General features: G+C 38.8%; 2 protein-coding genes across 4 annotated transcripts in view; both read right to left on the minus strand.

Annotated features, from left to right (window-relative positions):
• The window catches only part of LOC120540305 (tripartite motif-containing protein 54-like), a 192,794-nt gene that overhangs the window by 135,219 nt on the left and 44,363 nt on the right, over positions 1-13,212 (minus strand). The gene's annotated exons all lie outside the window — the stretch shown is intronic.
• Positions 1-13,212, minus strand: part of ptpdc1a (protein tyrosine phosphatase domain containing 1a) — a 140,647-nt gene that overhangs the window by 82,917 nt on the left and 44,518 nt on the right. The window contains exons 1-4 of one of the 3 annotated variants that reach the window (XM_039770945.1): positions 10,915-11,279; positions 10,456-10,627; positions 9,702-9,782; positions 9,175-9,293 (exon numbers count right to left, since the gene is read on the minus strand). In XM_039770945.1, coding sequence (XP_039626879.1) covers positions 9,175-9,293; positions 9,702-9,782; positions 10,456-10,627; positions 10,915-11,185 — 643 coding nt within the window. In that variant the 5' untranslated portion in view covers positions 11,186-11,279. Of the gene's footprint in view, positions 1-9,174; positions 9,294-9,701; positions 9,783-10,455; positions 10,628-10,914; positions 11,280-13,212 lie in introns of those variants that run through there. The other 2 variants (XM_039770946.1, XM_039770948.1) reach the window with 2 other exon arrangements.

Below are 13,212 nucleotides of genomic sequence, written 5' to 3' on the forward strand. Positions count from 1 at the left end.
ATTGAACTTACTTTTAACACTGAATTACCCTTTTGTGATTTAAATATGCCACACTGACTGCTGACACAGTGGATTAGAGTACACTGACTGCTGGTACTGTGTGGTGGAGTAGCTGCTGCCACTGTGGAGTGGAGTAGCTACTGGCACTGTGGAGTGGAGAACACAGACTGCTGGCACTGTTGAGGCACACTGACTGCTGGCAGTGCACGTTTTACCTGAAATTTATTTTACAGGTTGTATTATGTTATTTGGGCATGACCTACTGACTCTAGGAAGCTGCTGGGTTTGACTCTGGGGAGCTGAGGCGCTGTGTGCATGTGGTTTTGGCGGCACCCGCTGGCTTTGACTCTGGGGCGCTGTGTGCGTGCGGTTTTGGTCCCATCTAGTTCCCTGATGGTACAGATGCTGGTCATAAAATTAGAATATCATGACAAAGTTGATTTATTTCAGTAATTCCATTCAAAAAGTGAAACTTGTATATTAGATTTATTCATTACACACAGACTGATGTATTTCAAATGCTTATTTCTTTTAATTTTGATGATTATAACTGACAACTAATGAAAGTCCCAAATTCAGTATCTCAGAAAATTAGAATATTGTGAAAAGGTTCAATATTGAAGACACCTGGTGCCACACTCTAATCAGCTAATTAACTCAAAACACCTGCAAAAGCCTTTAAATGGTCTCTCAGTCTAGTTCTGTAGGCTACACAATCAATCAAGACTGCTGACTTGACAGTTGTCTAAAAGACGACCATTGACACCTTGCACAAGGAGGGCAAGACACAAAAGGTCATTGCTAAAGAGGCTGGCTGTTCACAGAGCTCTGTGTCCAAGCACATTAATAGAGAGGCGAAGGGAAGGACAAGATGTGGTAGAAAAAAGTGTACAAGCAATAGGGCTAACCGCACCCTGGAGAGGATTGTGAAACAAAACCCATTCAAAACTGTGGGGGAGATTCACAAAGAGTGGACTGCAGCTGGAGTCAGTGCTTCAAGAACCAACACGCACAGACATATGGAAGACATGGGTTTCAGCTGTTGCATTCCTTGTGTCAAGCCACTCTTGAACAAGAGACAGCGTCAGAAGCGTCTCACCTGGGCTAAAGACAAAAAGGACTGGACTGCTGCTGAGTGGTCCAAAGTTATGTTCTCTGATGAAAGTAAATTTTGCATTTCCTTTGGAAATCAAGGTCCCAGAGTCTGGAGGAAGAGAGGAGAGGCACAGAATCCACGTTGCTTGAGGTCCAGTGTAAAGTTTCCACAGTCAGTGATGGTTTGGGGTGCCATGTCATCTGCTGGTGTTGGTCCATTGTGTTTTCTGAGGTCCAAGGTCAAGCAGCCGTCTACCAGGAAGTTTTAGAGCACTTCATGCTTCCTGCTGCTGACGAACTTTATGGAGATGCAGATTTCATTTTCCAACAGGACCTGGCACCTGCACACAGTGCCAAAGCTACCAGTACCTGGTTTAAGGACCATGGTATCCCTGTTCTTGATTGGCCAGCAAACTCGCCTGACCTTAACCCCATAGAAAATCTATGGGGTATTGTGAAGAGGAAGATGCAATACGCCAGACCCAACAATTCAGAAGAGCTGAAGGCCACTATCAGAGCAACATGGGCTCTCATAACACCTGAGCAGTGCCACAGACTGATCGACTCCATGCCATGCCGCATTGCTGCAGTAATCCAGGCCAAAGGAGCCCCAACTAAATATTGAGTGGTGTACATGCTCATAATTTTAATGTTCATACCTTTCATTTGGCCAACATTTCTAAAAATCCTTTTTTTGCATTGGTCTTAATTGATATTCTAATTTTCCGAGATACTGAATTTGGGACTTTCATTAGTTGTCAGTTATAATCATCAAAATTAAAAGAAATAAACATTTGAAATACATCAGTCTGTGTGTAATGAATGAATCTAATATACAAGTTTCACTTTTTGAATGGAAATTCAAAAAATAAATGAAATAAATCAACTTTGTCATGATATTCTAATTTTATGACCAGCATCTGTACATTACTAAACGAAGGTTGTATATGCGGTGGTGTGCGCATTCTGGCGGTGGTTGTATTGTGCACGGTTTGCTTCTAGCCTCTGTCATCCGTGCATATATACAAACATTACTAAATGAAGGTTGTACATGCGGTGGTGTGCGCGTTCGGGCAGTGGTTGTATTGTGATCTGAAGTTTAGTTTACAGGTTGTGTTGTTTGGGTGTCACCTACTGACTTCTGAGAAGCCACTGGATTTGACTCTGGGGCGTTGAGGCGCTGTGCAAGTGCGCTTTCAGTGCGTCTGGCCTCTGGGAGCCGTGCATATATACAACCTTCATTTAGTAATATAGATTTGTGGTATAGTGGGTCCGCGGCCTTAAATAAAAAGGTCAGTTTTTAAATCCAGTTCGCCGTGTCCGTCTCCGTGGGCGCGATTGCACGACTGGGGGAGTTGATGAGGTGATTGGGGCGAGTCGCACCCGATCATTCTCAATTGCTTCATCAGCTTACTGCAGCGTGTGAATAGGGTGCTGCGCCAACGGGGATGTATAGTTATGGGCCGGCAGGACAGGGGGAAGGAAAAAAGGAAAGATAGAACACAAGGAAGTTAAAGAAGGGAAAAGGCAGTCATGGGAGATGATCCAGACACCAGGAAGGTGTAGGCAGCCTGAGTTGGGGTTCCGTGAGGGAGTGCATGCTGAGGCGATCTAGGGACTGGTTCACCCCACTGATTAAGCGTGTAGAGTGGGGCGAGCGAAATGTAAGGCCTCTCAATGGATATGAGAAGTGACTGAGGGATCGCGAAGGAAGACGGGAGGTGTGCCGACCTCGGACGGTCTGGCTGCGCAGTGTGGCAGCAGCCAAAACAGGGGTTGGCAGAAAGCAGTTTGTGCTGCAAAGGCTCCGCCAGCAACGGCAGTGTAGGGTGAGCCGTGGAGACAGAAGGTGGTGTGCTGCGATCGGGCGAGGGGAGAGACTGCATTTTAACCTCTATTTTAATGGATTTATTTATTATGGATTTTATCCCCCACGTTTCACTGGTTTTATGGAAATGCTATTTATTTGGGTATTGTATTTTTCTAAACACTGCACAATGGACACTTTTGGTTTTACTTTTGACTGTTTTTAACAAAAGCACTTGAGCACTTTCTACCATCCCCTGGATTCAATGAGATTTATCAGCTCATCTCGGTCATAACTATCGATGGTGTTAGTTCAACAGACTCCCATGTGGGAAGAGGGAGTCTGTAGGGGACTGGCATAGTCATACTATTACATAGTAACCAGGTACATTACACAATATTGAAAAAAAAAAATAAAACAAGTAAATCTTGGCTTGCAGTATTATCCAGTAGTATAGAAACAGTATTCACACATTTGAACATAATGGTCCACATCTGACCTTTTAAAACCAAAGTATCATAACATAACAAAAATAAAACGGATTTTGGTATGAACCGGTATACTACCGAGCACTAGTCACCACCAACCCGATCATGCTGGATGGTGTAGCATTAGAGGAAGTGGACTCCTTTACTTACTTGGGCAGTATCATTGACGAGCAGGATGGCACAGACGTCAATGTCAGATCACGAATCAGGAAAGCATGAGCAGCATTCGTGCAAAAATGGAACATTAGGAGTTCCAAAGAACTGCCAGTCAACACCAAAGTCAGGCTGCTCAACACCAACATTAAGGCAGTCCTTCTATAGGGAGCAGAGACATAGAGAACTACAGCCGCCACCACCAAGAAAGTGCAGGTTTTCATTAACAGTTGCCTGAGAAATGTTCTCCATATTCACTGGCCAGTCACCATCAGCAACAGTGAACTCTGGAAGAGAGCAAAACTACTGCCCAGAGAAGAAGAAATCAAGAAACAGCTTTGGAGCTGGATAGGACACACACCGTGAGAGCCTAAAAGTAATATCACCAGACAAGCCCTAACAAAACATCCCCAGGGAAAGTGGAAAAGAGGTTGACCAAATAATACCTTGTGCCAGGAGTTACAGGCAGATATCAAGACCTGGAGAGAAAAGCCCAGGACAGAGATGCTCGGCGTTCACTTGTTGGTGGCCTAAGCCCCAGGAGGGGTAGTAGACTTAGGTAAGTTAGTCAGTAAGTAAAAACAGATGGTGTTCCACAACATCTCTAGCTCAATGTATGAACATCTGAAGAGGAGGCATGCTGGAAGTATAGCACATGACAAGAAAAAAAAAAAACATGAGAAAACCACTTATACTTACTAATCATGCATACACGGTGTCCTTCAATAAGGGCGCGTAAATAAAGACGAGCTTCAAAAGGGCAACCTCAATTGGGCACAGCAAATAAAGGCGCACTTAAATAAAAGCGAGCTTCAAAAGGGCGACGTCAATTGGGCACAGCGAATAAAGGTAAATGCAACAAAATTATTACAGAAAATTTATTAGATAAAGGCAATGACTGAACATATAAAAAGGCGAAAGCAAAAATATTAAAACATCCAATTAATTAATGAATGAACTTCTAACGAACTCTCTCTGGAACAAATTTGTGAAGAAAATTTATTAGATAAAGGCAATGATTGAACGTATAAAAAGGCAAAAGCAAGAATATTAAAACATCCAATTAATTAATTTATTAGTTGATAGTTTTCCCCTTTCTGAATGTGTAGCCTTTGACTACGAGTAGATCTGCACCTTTGTTGCTCTTCACATATTCCAGAGCCATTTGAACTAAATTATCTACGAACGCCTTTATTTGCCGCATCCAATTGAGGTTGCCCTTTTGAAGCTCGCCTTTTTGTGCGCGCCCTTATTGAATAGAGCCCGCATACACCATCAGCATGACACTGCCAGATCTAAACACTAGTGTGGAGAATTGCTCACATACTAAAGTGACTATAGCTGTACGTGGAAGTTTCATTTTACTTTATGGTGCCAAGCACAGTTGTGTTGCGGTGCAGCAGTCTATTAGCCAACGAAAGCTCTGTGGATTAGTTGTCTGTTGTTACGGTCCTGCCTTTGTCCAGTCCAATAGCGGTTACGGGACATCGTATCTTTGATTACCAGTACATCAAATAGTTATGAGCAGGAATCAGCCACAGCATTGCTCTTGTGAAAAGAATGGAGATAAATGCCATCAACTCAGAGAGGGAGGGCAAATTTGTTGTGCCACATGAACATCACCGAGAGAATAAAACTGAATAATAAAAAAACAAGCACTAACTTTTACAAGTAGCCAAAATTTACACAAGGTGTTACAGACTCAAATCAAATGTATATTTTTATTATATTATAGTAATAATAATAGCAGCTCACTACTCAAAACGCAGAGTGCCGCGACTCAAACCACCAACCTTTTGTTTATAAGGCAGCAGTCCATCCAAGAATACATATCAACTATCAACCCAAGCTATTAACATTTGAGCTTGGGTTTGTAACTCATTGACAGTAACATGTAAACTGAATGATTTTTTTTTTAAATTTTTTTTTTACTTTGGTTATATTCTTGAATAAAAGCGCATGTGTTTATTTGATATTTGGACTTAAGTTTTCACACATTATACACTTCACATCATTATTAGTATAACATGGAAAAAGTTTCAGGTTTAGGTATGCATTCAGCATTTCTTGCCTCGCATTTCCTTTCATCCTACACTTACCCAGATCTTTGCAGACACGGAACATACATGAAATGCATGTAATCTAAAGGACGATATACTGTATTATTTACCCTATACAACTCCAGGCACCTCACACACAGATAAGGAGCCTTGGTTTGAGTTGGCTGAACTTTTTGCCCAAGTTGAGCTCCATAAAGGCGGAGGATAGGACAGCAGGCTGCTTGTTGCTTGTGCTGATGGAAACATTTACAAAACAAAAGATACTAATATAGAGGTGCAAAGTAATTTAAGGTGGGCCGGGATTACGAGTTTTTTTTTGTAGACTTCAGGAATTCTAGTGTTAGCACTAGAATTACCAAAGCCTACGAAAAAACTCATAAATCCAGCCCACCTTAAATCTATTCGCAACACTCCGTCAGAGTCTTTTGTCCTGTGAATGTGCCAATAAAGACAAGCAGCAAGCAGCTTGCTATTCTATACCCCCACCACCGCAGAACGTGCACAAACTTCTCCCAGCTCACGCTTCGATTATCTGGGAGTGAAGATCTGGAGTTTAAGAGTGTAAATAATAGATCGTTATTTGGAACACATGCATTTCATCACGATACATACTACTTTACAGCATGACTGTGATCAAGAGAATAAAACTGAAAAAAGCTAACTTTTACAAGTACCATAAATCTTACCGCTGCTCCACAGAAGCTGTTGTATTGTCCTTGAACCTCTTGTGAAAGTGTTTATTTGATCTTTGGACTTCAGGCTTCACACATTATATAATTTATGCCTATATTTTGTCATTTATTACTAAAATAAGAAAAAAGTTTCTGTTTAAACAATGTGTTTACAGAGATTATTGTAGAAACGGAACACACATGAAATGCATGTGTTTTAAATAACAATCTATTATTTCCACTCTAAAACTCCAGAACTTCACACCCAGATAATCAAGGCATGAACTGGGAGAACAGCTTCTTTTGTCTTGTAAATGTGTCGATAAGCCCAAACAGCAAGCAGCCTGCTATACCATCCCCCCCACCACCGCAGAACGGGCAAGAGGTTCTCCTAGTTCAAGCCTTGATTATGTAGGAGTGAGCTACCTAGAGTTGTATAGGGAAAATAATTTCATGTGTGTTCCGTGTCTACAACATTTCATGTGTGTTCCATGTCTACAACAATCTATGTAAACACATTATTAAAACAGAAACATTTTCATGCTTTAGACAAAATGTACACATGACCTGTATAATGCATTACAGGGGCTTTCATTTCTTTGCAGGTTCATGACCTGCCACTGGTAGTTACCACAGTGCAAATCTGAGGAATGAATGTCACTGTGCGAGTCCTTGCCATTACACTATCAAAACCAATGTTCCTGAAAAAACATACTGGGACTTCCAGAAGTATTACATTTTTCATCTATTCAAGTACATTTACATTTTTTTTAAACTGTTGAACTATTCAAATCTGAGACACCCTTCTTAATCTTCTGTGAATTTTCCCTTGGGGATTAATAAAGTATTTAATCATTAACAAGCAATGAAATATAATAAATGCCAATCTGTAGTATTCTGAGATGCATAAACCTGACCTTCACAGATGGCAAAATAAACACTTTGGTTAGCAGATCATAATTCAGAGAAAAAATTAGATACAGTCATATGAAAAACTTTGGGAACCCCTCTAAATTCATTGGTTTTTTGTTTATCATTGGCTGAACTTTCAAAGTAGCAACTTCCTTGTAATATATGACATGCCTTATGAAAACAGTAGTATTTCAGCAGTGACATTAAGTTTATTGGATTAACAGAAAATAGGCAATATGTATCATAATAAAATTAGACAGTTGTATAAATTTTGGCACTCCAACAGAAATATTATATCAATGCTTAGTTGAGCCTCCTTTTGCAGATATAACAGCCTCTAGATGCCTCCTACAACCTTTGATGAGTGTCTGGATTCTGGATGGAGGTATTTTTGACCACTCTTCCATACAAAATCTCTCCAGTTCAGTTCAATTTGATGGCTACCGAGCATGGACAGCCTGCTTCAAATCATCCTATAGATTTTCGATGATATTCAAGTCAGGGGACTGTGACGGCCATTCCAGAACATTGTACTTCTCCCTCTGCATAAATGCCTTTGTATATTTCAAACTATGTTTGGGGTCATTGTCTTGTTAGAATATCCAACCCCTGCACAACTTCAGCTTTATGACTAATGCTTGAACATTATCCTGAAGAATTTGTTGATATTGGGTTTAATTCATCCAACCCTCGACTTTAACAAGGGTCCCAGACCCTGAACTAGCCACACAGCCCCACAGCATGATGGAACTTCCACCAAATTTGACAGCAGGTAGCAGGTCTTTTTCTTGGAATGCGGCGTTGTTCTTCTGCCATGGAAAGTAATTTTTGTTATGACAAAATAACTAAATTTTTGTCTCATCAGTCCAAAGCACTTTGTTTCAAAATGAATCTGGCTTGTCTAAATGAGCATTTGCATACAACAAGCGACTCTGTTTGTGGCGCGAGTGCAGAAAGGGCTTCTTTCTCATCACCCTGTAATACAGATGTTCTTTGTACAAATTGCGCTGAATTGTAGAACGATGTACAGATACACCATCTGCAGCAAGATGTTCTTGCAGGTCTTTGGAGGTGATCTGTGGGTTGTCTGTAACCATTCTCACAATCCTGCACATATGCCACTTCTGTATTTTTCTTTGCCTGCCGGACCTCGGTTTAACAGTAACTGTGCCTGTGGCCTTCCATTTCCCGATTACATTCCTTACAGTTGAAACGGACAGTTTAAACCTCCGAGATAGCTTTTTGTAGCCTTCCCCAAACCATGTTACTGAACAATCTTTGTTTTCTGATCTTTTTGGAGTTGCTTTGAGGAGAGTCAAAGGGAAGCACAACTTGCAACTGACCAAAGGGTACCCAAATTTTTGCACAGCCAGTTTTTCATATTTGATTTAATTTCATACAACTAAATACTGCTTCACTAAATCTCTGGAAAACACCCCAGTACTCAGATGTTCCTAGGAAATGAAAGACATACCACTGCCATCTTTTTTGTTCAAAGTAGAGTAAATTATTATGCAGGCTGAGAGGGGTTCCCAAACTTTTTCAAATGACTTTACCACTATGAAGGAACAGCTAGAGCAAAACAGGGCCTAAAATTTTCATCAGACACTTATGTTTTAAATCAAAATTAATAACATTATAGCAGATGTCCATTTATGTGCGAAGGTGACCAGTAATTAATACTGGTTAAGGTAATTTTTGCTCAGTAACCTCCTATACTAGTACACAGAGATGAATGATTAAAATAAAAACAATAAATAAAAAAGTCTATGCTTCTTGGCAAGACTAACTGTCATCTGTCCTGTAAGTACCAGATCATTGTTTCATCTATTGAAAATACTAAGTAACTGCTTCACTCTGAGTAACTGATTCACTTTGTACTTATTTTGTCATTTTTTCACACAAACAAAACAAATCTAACAATGTTCGGAACAACATCTCATTAACTGCAAGTTAATTAAAAGTAGTCATAGTGGGCAATGACTCACTTCCAGCCTCCATAAATATCTCAGGTCGGTAGGTAAAGCCACTCTCCTGCTCCAGTGGGTTTCCACAGCTTGCATGCTCTCCAGGACGCTGCAGATTAATTATGGTTTTGATACCACACCTGAATCAGCAAGCACCATAGGGACACAGTAATTACAATATAGATCTACACCACAACAGACCACTAATTGATATTTTAATGACTTTGGTCTAAGATTTTCTGCTTGTTTACCTGAATTAGAACTAGATTTAGGATGGCGGGGGAGGAAGGGCTTGGATGATGGAAAGGGTTTTAGATGTTTGTGAAAGGAATTTATAACAAACAAAAACAAGTATAGTGGTTGAATGTCTCAAGTAAAATATACAAAATAAATATTGTTAAACATTTTTAACATAATACATGGTCAGATATCAAAATAATATTTTACATTACCATCAAGCTATTTGCATATAAGGAAAAACACAGAATTTATTATTTAACTAAGCAACACATTTAAAATAAAGATAACATAATAAGATAACATTTTACCTTTGAAACTGTTCAATTATATCATATTTTTCAATAATTTCAGTGGAAGGCCGAGCCATTGCCAGCAGGTTGTCTGTGATCCTAAAATATATTGAAAATAACTCTTTTCACTATAATGAACGGAAAGGAAAATACTGACAGTCAAAAAATCACATAGGATAATAATATTTCTACTACCACATTTTGGACAATCAAAACATTGCTGTACTTTACTAAAGATGATATTTTTCTACTGTTACTCAAATTCAGAGGCAGTATATGCCTGTGTATGCTTGTCCAGATTCAATCCTAGAAAAAAAAAATCAGTGTAATACAGGTAAGGTGTAAATAGGCAAGCATAAAGAAAAGACGATAAATATTTGCTTAAGAATTTTCCACATCCTGAACAGGTACAATACTTCTGCAGCATCTCTCTGGCAGAGGCTAATTCTAGGTGCTATAATATATTATTCTGAACTGCATTAAAAAAATCCAAAACAAGACAGGTCTTTTATCCCCCTGTAGATAAGTAATGAAAGATTCTGGTTCAACCAGCAGTTTTGTTCTGGAATGCACATTTAAACAAACATCCATATGGAAACCTTTTCGCTGAAATCTCTAAACTACATTAAATTATTTCTGCAATTTTCAAATTCAACCTTCAATTTGTGCTTTTTAGCAATAAACACTGAATTAAATGCTGTACAATTCTCACTGAAAATGCAGTTCACATGTATCATATAACAAATGCATCACATTTCTGACATTTCATTACCATGAGGAATAGAGCCCTTTGATGGCTTGCTCTTCTTCTGTCCAACGAGAGGGATTTTCATACTTGCAGGCTCGACCACCACAGGTCATCGAACACTGCATGTGTCCCGGAATAACATGCCGCAACCTCTCACCAACCTTTGTGTATTTTGCAGTAGGCCTCCTGACATTCACTGAAACCAAAAGCAAATAGATCTATGTAGAAGTGTCTTGTAGAAACGTTTTGCATCAATTTAATGCCTTTAAGATGTGTTACATAACTTTTTAAATAAGTGCACAATTATTGGCAGCAATACCCTAAAATATTCACAAGGATAATGTTTTAATATTATATTGCCAGCACAATCAAATTAGGCTTGACTTCTCTTCTAGTAGAAGAATTTCATAAATACTGGATTTATTTGACTAAAAAGCAAATTTCAAAAGTGTACATAAATAGGCTTCACAAGAGAATACTTACAAGCTGATTGTTGTGCTTCAGACCACCCAAAGGGGCAATTCTCTTTTTTTCCTATGAACTTCTGTGCTTGCAGGTCATCAGTTGCCTCAGCAATACTCACAGCAGACACAGCTATCATTACCCAATGCGTGGATGAGGAAAGAACCCTCAAGGCAGAGCTCCGCCGTCTCTGCAGGACTTTCAGGAGTATATCAGAAGCAGAATGTCTGCGTCGTTGATGAAGGTTGTTTAGGAAATTTATAGCTGGATAGCATTGCCTGGGGCACTGCATCTTAAAATCCTTTGTATGCTACCTGACTACACTTTAATTGCAACTGCAGCTCTGCGTAACCCAAGTGAATCACCACTCCAGTGTCTTAAACATAAAGCTCTAGCGATGTCTGCCACAGACTGGATCAGCTCATTTTTGAGTTTGAAATGTTTCCATGGTAACAACATCCTCAGCACTAACTTGAACAACTGCTGGATTTCATGGTGCCAAGCTTAGGAGGAGATAAACCGCTTGGTCAAACAATATTATTAAAATATGCTACATATCTCCATTGGCTGCCTTGATAAATTAACCTAATTTATCAATAACACTTAAAAAATATGACTAAGTAGCTATAAATGAAAATCAACAAACATTATAGGATTACATTTTTAAGTGGATGGAAAGTTTAAGTCACTCTCAGATGAGAGACTTGAAAAATTTAGCACAAGTTCAGTAGACCCATTCAATAAAACAAATATTCGGATATATTTAAAAACTGTTCAAATATTTAGCATCCAAATATGTATTTCATTTATTTTATTTAATAATGCACATTTCAATAATTCACACCATGTCAAAAAGCTTTGCAAGAACACTATAATTATTTCAGTGCGTACAAATGCAGTACCAGTAGATGAAGTGGTCAGTTTAAATTCTGCCATTTCATCCAAAGAGCTCTGTAATTATGCTGGTGGTTTAGCTAGTTTATTTGTCATTTCTAATTTCCCTTCAACTGCTAAACTGTATAGGAAAGCTTGATCTGAATAGTGTCTGGGTTGTGCCATGCTTTTCTCCATTGTTTCTATGGACTTTAACGTGTTCCTAAGAAAGTATAGTTGTTTGCTAGTCTTTTAATAGCCATCTTCCTTTATTCTTCCTAACAAGTTTCTCTTGATTCCACAGACTGGTCATTAAACTTTGTGAAAGAAGGAGAAATCTGAGTTGCTGTTTTAGCTGTGACATCTCATAAAGTCGTTATTTATTTAGCAATTATTCAATTGAACACTGGTGAATTCAAAATAAACATAGGTGTACCTTGCCACCATATATAGAATGATCTCTCAAACTGAATATATCACTCAGTTTAGGCAGTTAACAATTGGTGTGAATGCTTAGCAATTAAGTTTTCAAATTTTATTTTAAAAATAAGTCCGAAGAAATCTAAATACTTTAAAAGTAGTTCACTATAATGTTAAAGGATTAGAATAAAATCCAGGTTAAATGTTATAAATTGACTTTGCAAAATGAGAAATAATCAATGGAGAATATGTACATTCTGAAGGCACTGTAGCTTTCACATTTACTTCCTACATCCACTAGTCATTAGGTTTCGATCAGGAAAGTTCACAAGACAATCAGCCTCAGTTACAGTGGCATCAGTCAATTGGTTTATCAGAAATACTACGTAACTAACTAAGCACAGGTCATTTTTTGCGATTTGTGGGTTTACAGTTCGCAGATCAGCTTACTGTGTTTGTGAGTTTTGAAACCTAAAGGTGGAAAACTGAAGATGATGCTGTAGCAGCACTACTTAAACGGACAGCAAATCCCAGCAGTTCCAGGGAGCAGGGGTGCTGGGTGAAGCAAGATGAAGTGTAACTTTTAAAAGGGTGCCATAAGAGAGTCAGGTGTCTTTTTGTTTCAATGCTTTATTGCATAACTGGTATCCAATTAAATCCATTGGATTATTTTTCTCAGGATTTATGTTCTTGTCATCCCTGCCCCCAGCTTCTACAAATTTTCTCTTGCATTGGGCATCAAGATAGGCCATAACTTTACATAACTCTCTGGAGGCTGTTTACAGGGGCTTTTATTTCATAACTATACTATAATCATCTGTATCTCCGAAACTGGACTGTGTCATGTTAATCGTTTTGTGCTTAGTGTTTTGTTGGATTTCTTTTGTTTCCATTATTAATAATTTTTAACGTTAACTACCATAAATACACAGAAATTTACTGTATAAGTTAAATTTCATAAAAAGTTACAGTTTACTAAAGAATGGAGCAAATACATACTTTGTCTGGGGGATACCGCACATTTTT

This window comes from Polypterus senegalus, chromosome 12, assembly GCF_016835505.1.
Source record: "Polypterus senegalus isolate Bchr_013 chromosome 12, ASM1683550v1, whole genome shotgun sequence".
In the NCBI taxonomy this organism is placed as follows: Eukaryota; Metazoa; Chordata; class Cladistia; order Polypteriformes; family Polypteridae; genus Polypterus; species Polypterus senegalus.